The 7622-nt window shown below is 28.4% G+C and overlaps 1 protein-coding gene and 1 long non-coding RNA gene across 2 annotated transcripts; both read left to right on the top strand.

Moving 5' to 3' along the window:
• Positions 1-403: 403 nt before the first annotated feature.
• Positions 404-1486, top strand: LOC136084889 (uncharacterized). The gene is made up of 2 exons (XR_010640923.1): positions 404-643; positions 726-1486. It is a non-coding gene; the product is annotated as an uncharacterized LOC136084889 (long non-coding RNA).
• A 5022-nt stretch (positions 1487-6508) lies between these two features.
• LOC136085611 (uncharacterized) lies at positions 6509-7072 on the top strand. Its single transcript, XM_065806934.1, has one exon. The coding sequence runs from the start codon at positions 6509-6511 to the stop codon at positions 7070-7072; it is 564 nt and encodes a 187-aa protein (XP_065663006.1).
• Positions 7073-7622: the final 550 nt, after the last annotated feature.

Below are 7622 nucleotides of genomic sequence, written 5' to 3'. Positions count from 1 at the left end.
TTCGCCAATTATATTTTACCGTTAGCAACTTAAGTGCTCGGGTGATTTTGTGATCAAACTAGCGAATAATTTATTTGCTAGTATAATCATATTCTTTTACATTTTAAACAATTGTTTTTTAGGAGGCGGAAATTTAATAATAGCCGCTGTTGTTTAGGAAAACAAACTATGTTTTCGAATACGTGGTTGTCTTTCGTTTTCAATGCTGCTTAATAATGATATTAGCATTTTGATTGCATATGGTTCTCAATTACAATTGTATAAATCTTCATAAGCGATCATAGGTATCCGAAAATTCCTTGCGTAATTCCTCTTAACAAATTTTTAATACAAAGTAAATTGCCGGTTACACATTTTTAATAGAAAACAATAGCAGTTGATGTGGACGATTAAATAGACGCGTATTTAAATATATGACAACAAACTCGTACTGACATATTTTTTTCGTATAATGCAAAATGTATAATCGATTATATTTGAAAAAATGACAACATGACAAACAGTAATTCAGACTTTTACGTAATGTTAAACGCTACACGCACCTTTTATGTTGGCCATTCAAATTCAATATAAAAGTCATTGTATCGTGCTGACTCATAAAATACGAAATTAGATTCTAATATGGGAATATTCAATCTTCTCTGTATGTTACTACTTATATATACGTATATATACTCATTACATGCATGTTAGCTTTTGTTATAACTTTTTTTAATTACTTAGAGGAGATTTTTTCATTACTTGAAGGAGATGTCTCAGATAAGCGAATTCGACTTGAACAAATATCGAGAAGCTTTTAGCTTATTTGATGCCGATAACGATGGTGCAGTTAGCGTTAATGAGGTAAAAGAAATTTTTAACAACTTAGGGTACAATCCTAGTAAGAAAGAGCTGCAACGAATGATGCACTCAATAGATAATGGAAAAGAGGGGTTAATGAGTTTTGAAAGATTTGCTCAAATAATGTCTAAGAAAACAGAAAAAGCGGATTATGAGGGAGAACTAAAAGCTTGCTTTCAACTATTTGACAAAGATGGAGATGGGTTCGTTACACAAGAGGAACTTTACGAAACTTTGAACAAATTAGGTTTTCATTTCACTGAAAAGCAAGTAAGCGACATGATGCAATTTGCTGACGAAGATGGAAATGGACTCCTCAATTACGACGAATTTGCAAAAGTGAACAGTACTTTAAACGGTGTTAAATAACTAAATGTACTCTACATAAACCTTATCAAAAGTTAAAGACAATCAAATGCAAAAATGAAACAAAAATTAATACGTTAAATTTTTATGTTATTAAAAACATTATAACTATAAATAATATGTAACTGATATTTTGATGAAGATAAATATTTTCAAAAGAAGGATAAAGTTTAAAAACAACATTAGAAATTAATAAAACTCGAAAAAATAGCTTTTAATCATAATTTTTAGAAATTTTATGTAAACTAGTACATTCGCATTACATGATACTTTAACATAATGTTTTTCATCATTGTCAACTATGGTGTGATTACCTGGGTAGGAAAGGGGGTTGAGATTTCAGAGGAAGGGGGAAAAGTTCTCACAACTTTTTTAGGTAAAAATATTTTCTGCATCAATGTTAATTGGCATTTTTTGGTGTTTGAGATAGCTAAGCTCCAGACATGGAGCAAACTCCAAACAAATGGTTGTTATTTTTATATTTTATTTAGATCATTTTTATATAAATGTTTGTATGTTTATACTAATGTCAAATAATGATGCTTTGCAAAAATTTGCGATGATTTGAAGCTGAGATCAAAAAAGCCCTAAATTTTCATCCCCCTACCACCCCAAATGTGAGGAGCAATAAGTTAATAAAATATTTTTTGTACTATTCTTAACTAGAATTTTAAGTTTCATAGTATTATCTCTTAGCGTTCAAAAATGATGACCATGTAAAATTTGTAACCCCCTCAAATTGAGGGGGTTTATACTTGATATGGTCATAATTTTTGAACAATGAAAGATAATACTATGAAACTTAAAATTTATCGATGAATATAAATTAAGTCTATTTGAAAATGTTACAAATAATACTTTATTAATTTGTTAAAACGTACCCTCACGTTTGAGGTGAATTGGAGGAGGATGAAATTTTTTGGGTTTTTTGTTCCCAGTCTCCAATAATTGCAATTATTTGCAAAGCATCATTACTTGACTTAAGTATAAACATACAAATGTTTGCAGTTTGCTCCATGTCGGGAAACTAGCTCAAATATCAAATAATGCTGGATCCGTCACTAATCACTTCTTATTTTGAGAAAATGTAGATTGTGACTTTACTTATAAATTTAAGTAATAAGTAAAAAAATTAGAAAATAAAATTTTATAATTAACATAATCACTAGATGAATTTTTAACACCATCTTTTGAAAATTGTTGATTTAATCTTTTTTTATTTGATTGAGCTTACTTTAGAAATATTTAAAGTAGGATAAATTAATATAATATATAAATATTAATATAATATATAATATACTATCTAAAGTAGGATAAATTAATATAATATATAAAGTAGGATAAATTGAGATTCGTGAAAAATAATAATCGTTTTGATTTATTCTTAAATTGCTCTGATGTAGTCTTATTTTTGTTAACAATATCTGATGATGTTTTGCACAGATAAGGTCTGCGGTATTTTATTGAATAGAAACTTAATTCTAAATTAAAATTCGGAGCAACAAAGATGTTATCTGAAAAAGTTGTTATGTACTTATGGTTAATTTTGTCAAAATAAAGTTAAAAGTATTTTAGAGACAATCCTATTGTTGGTTTAAACATAAACTTGGTGTAAATTTAGTTTATACACACTTAAAGCACCGAGCACACGTAGAAGTGGTTTGCAAGGAAAATATCTTTCGGCTCCAAACACTATTCTACACGCATGTTTTTGTTTGTTGAATAGTTTCTTTAGTTTTGTATGGCTAGTGCTAGCCCGCGCAATACCACAGTAAGTCAAATAATTGTGAATAAAAGCAAAGCTTAATTTTTTCAGTCGTGTTATATTTGGAAAAGTTTTGGTCTTAAGCATCATAGCGATATTTTTTGAGAGTTTTATTTCAATACTATTGATATTAAAACCTTATACATCATGCATAAGTTTTTCATGTTTTCTTTAAAGATTAGGATACATAATTTCCATATAGTCTTCTTCTATGACATTATCAGCGTAGACTTTGCGCTAGTCATATTTGAGCCATTTTTGTAACCTTGGCCACAGCATTATTGAAAATCAAATTAAATTAGCAATACCCGCTCCTTTTTTTCTCTATGTACTCAAGACAAAGAAAGAGTCCTTTTACCTCTCTACTTTTTTGGTTAAAATTGAAGTGCTAAGAATAAAAGTGATTTATGTTTTTTTATCTTCTTTAAATATTTTTTTATTGGCAACAAGGCTCATTTTTTTATTGGCAACAATAGACACTAGAAAAAAGCACTCACAAAATATATATTTTAAATATATGGTAGCGCTTTAATAAATTTTTCCTCGTCTTCTGGCTACCCTAACATCTTGGCTAGGGTGTCCCTAAAAACAATTTTTTTGAAAAAAATCTGCTCCCACCCTTTAAATGTGTTCTATATAATACAAAAACACTAGGTTTAAAATTTTGTTGAATAAAAAATATTTTTAGAGGTCCCCCAAAACCCTTTAATATTTAACGGGTCCCTAATATTTAAAAAAAAAAAGTTTCTCGAAAATAGGTCAACCTGGTACTCAAATGAAGCGAAATTATATAAAAATTTCAAAAATAACATTCATTTTGAAATAGTATAGTTATTTTAGGTTTTACTACGTAAAAATCTTGTTTTTTAGCAAAAAATGAAATAAGTGAATTTTTCATGATAATTGTGATAAATAAGTTTAAACTTCAAATTTATTTTTCAAAATGAATATTATTTTTGAAATTTTTATATAATTGCGCTTCATTTGAGTACCAGGTTGACCTATTTTTGAGAAACTTTTTTTTTGAAATTATTAGGGACCCGTTAAATATTAAAGGGTCTTGGGGGACCTCTATAAATATGTTTTTTTCAAAAAAAATTTAAACCTAGTGTTTTCGTATTATATAGAACACATTTAAGGGGTGGGAGCAGATTTTTTTCAAAAAAGTTGTTTTTAGGGCCACCCTAATCTTGGCGCCCGGAGCCCGTATGTCCTTTTCGGCCCTCCTCTCGGCGGCTGAACGTTTTTTATCATAAAAACTAACAGTATTACTTTAAATAAAAGAAAAAATTATTTTTCTTCAAATATAAATATTTTACTGTAAAGAAAATTGTAACTTGCATCAAAAATTCAATTGAATCAAAAGTTCAATGCCCAAATAATATATAAAAGTTACTTAACAGGCTCACACTGCTCCTTAAATTTCAATGAACTAAATCAAAAAGAACTAGAAATAGCTATGAAATCATCTAAATTTAAGTCCTCACGGATTGACGACATCTCTTGCAAAGTAACGTTAGATATTTTTTAAGAGATACTTAACCCAAATAACCAAATATTTAATTCATCAGTTACATAGGTATTGTAACTGATAAATTGAAAATATCAAAGATTTACCAATCCATGAATCAGGAGAATCCATATTGAGACTGGCATATAATTTTCTTTAAAAAATTATAGACCACTCTCAATACTTGGTGTACCCCAAGGTTCTATTCTTGATCCTTCTCTGTTTCTTATTTATATCTTCAGAACTGTAATGTTTGCCGACGATACAAACTTATTTTACTCATCAAATACAACCAAAGAGCTCTTTAAAAAAACAAATGTTGAACTAAAAATAAATAAATATATGGTTTAAATCAAATTAACTGTCACTCAATATAGAAAAAAACTAAGTATATACTATTCCACTCTAATCAACAAACTAAAAAAAACACCCCTGAACCTACCAACAATATAAAAAATATAACCATTGGTCTGAATAAAAAGTTTTTAGGGGTTCTAACTGACGAACACATCTTCTGAAAACCCCACATAAACTAAATAAACAAAAAAATATTAAAGAATATAGAGCATAGGTTCACGAACATAGGTTTACTCTACAAGACAGGATTATTTTTCAAGTCATAAAAAAGTCTAAAACTTTTTTACTTTTCATTCATACATATCTATCCTACGTATGCCAATATAGCATAAGGCAGTACCCACAAATCTAAATTAGAACCACTTTACTTTTGTCAAAAACACGCTTCAAGACAAGTGTAAAACAAAAACAAATTTACTCATGCTCAACCTCAACTGTAACAATTTAAAGCACTAAATATATTTTAGTTCTCTAAGTTCTCGAATGCAATCAGAGGATCTTAATTATGGAACACGTTATTGGATAATGAGTTAAAAAAATTTCTTCTCTTGATCAATTTAAAAATAAAATAAAAAATAAACGTTTGATAATTGACAACGAACTAGACTTCTTCTGAAACTTTTAAATAGGAGTAATCACTCCTATTTTTGCTCATATTTATTTTTGATTTTAACCGTAATCTTTTTCCTTTCTTTGATGTTCATGTTTTATCTCATTTTTATTTATTTTTAAATTCGAAACCTTAGTAAATAAAAGTTTGAAAAAAGATAAAATTATATATATATATAAAGTATTTTTTATATTTGCATTTATATATGTGTTTTATGCAGATATTACATTGTGATAACGGTAATACTTTTTTTCTTGTCATTGATATTCTTGTTTTAAAGGGGCTTGGCGATAAGACTGAATTTCTCTTCTTCTAGCCCCAGCCGTGTATATACATTTTGTAATGTCTAATTTTGTAAAAAAATTCTTTTTGGCGAAATACATACATACATTTAAAATATTTATCAAAGTATACTTATCATGTTTAATTATAAATTAAGGCTGGTTCCAGAACATTTTATAGCACACTTTTTTAAAAACAACATAAATAAATGCAATAAAAGAGCCACAGACAACTTTAAGATACCGTTTGAAACAACGAGACTTATTATTTAAAACACAATTATTTAAAATGAGTTTAAATGCAGCTGAACGAGAATCTTTTCGAAAACGACTAAAAATGTTTTTTGTAAAAAAACCTAATATAAAAAAAAAAAAAAATCGTAAATCATTTTGAAAAGAAAGGATTTGCTCGAAGTACAATATATGATAACCTAAAAAGACTTGAAACTGTTCAATCGTTTTCTTATACAAAGCACCCTGGTTGTCCAACATCCTGGACTAGAGAAAAGAAAGCCGAATTAACGAGACTTGTCAACAATCGAAAAGGGGTCAGTCAGAGAAAAATAGGTATTAAATTCGGTGTAAATCAATCGACAATTGGTCGTCAGTTAAAAAAAATGAATATTAAATATAGAAAACGTGAAAAGACTCCAAAATACACTATAGAACAATAAATAAAGGCAAAGAAAAGAAGCAGGAAACAAGCTAACCAACTCTATTACACAAAATCGCTTCTAGTCATCGATGACGAAAAATACTTTTGTTTTGCAGGGGACAACATGCCTGGATATTCTGGATACTACACAAACAACAAAAAGACATGCACAGAAAGTGTTCATTTTATAGGAAAAGAAAAATTTGCAAAAAAATTATTAATGTGGATAGCCATATCTGACCGTGGTATGTCCGAGCCATTGTTTCGCACTTCCAAGGCTGTAGCAATCAATTCATCAATCTATATTAATGAATGTTTAGAAAGACGGCTTCTTCCATTTATTCACAAGTATCATGGAGACTTTAACTATTTATTTTGGCCAGATTTAGCAAGTTCTCATTATTCTAAAGATTCTCTAAATTGGATGGACCAATATGTCTATTACGTTGATAAAGAATCCAATCCCCCAAATGTGCCTCAAGCGCGACCAATTGAAAATTTTGGGGGACATTTGGCACAGAAGGTTTACGAGGGAGATTGGCAAGCTTCAACAGAGCAAGTTTTGATTGATTGCATTAAACTAAAACGACAAGAAATTGATTTAAACTTTTTACAGTCACATTTGAAAGGCGTCAGAGCAAAATTGAGATCAATTGCAGATGGTGGTGTTTTTTCATATAAAAAATAATATATTTTTATTAAAAGATAAATGCTTTATTTAAAAAAAATATAACAGTAGTTTGTTTTTTTATTTATAAATAAGTTATTGACATTTTTATTTTGTCCGATAACTTCCGCATCACCCGTTAATAGCAATCAATAAAAAAAACGTCCACATTATTATATTGTTATATTTGATATTTATTTTAATCATGTCTCGGAGTTGTATGCAACTATATTTTGAACTTTATATTTATGAATTCATATTTGTATAATATTTGCTGCCAATCCGTAATTGGTTAGGTGTAAATACTTTAACATTTTAGTATAAAACTTTTTGTTAGGTTGCCGATAAAGTTAGTGGTATTAAGTATGAGGTTTTTTTCGGTGGCAAGATTATTTAATGCTTTAAACTCTGTATTTTTGAAAAATATTTTATTATATAGGTTCGAACTCCAGTTGGAAATGAAAAATTGTAAAAACTTTTTTTTTTTTTTTTGGGCAATATAAAGATCCCTATTACTCTTGTAATTTATCTATAAGAAAAAAGTTTATTATTATGTGATTATCTATTTGTG

Source organism: Hydra vulgaris, chromosome 09 (assembly GCF_038396675.1).
Source record: "Hydra vulgaris chromosome 09, alternate assembly HydraT2T_AEP".
Classification (NCBI taxonomy): domain Eukaryota; kingdom Metazoa; phylum Cnidaria; class Hydrozoa; order Anthoathecata; family Hydridae; genus Hydra; species Hydra vulgaris.
The sequence above is the reverse complement of the archived record's forward strand: the minus strand, read 5'-3'. Positions and strand labels throughout refer to the sequence as shown.

Excerpts from the sequence above, each read along its gene's own strand:
- LOC136085611 (XM_065806934.1), top strand. The coding sequence starts at position 6,509 with ATGCCTGGATATTCTGGATACTACACAAACAACAAAAAGACATGCACA.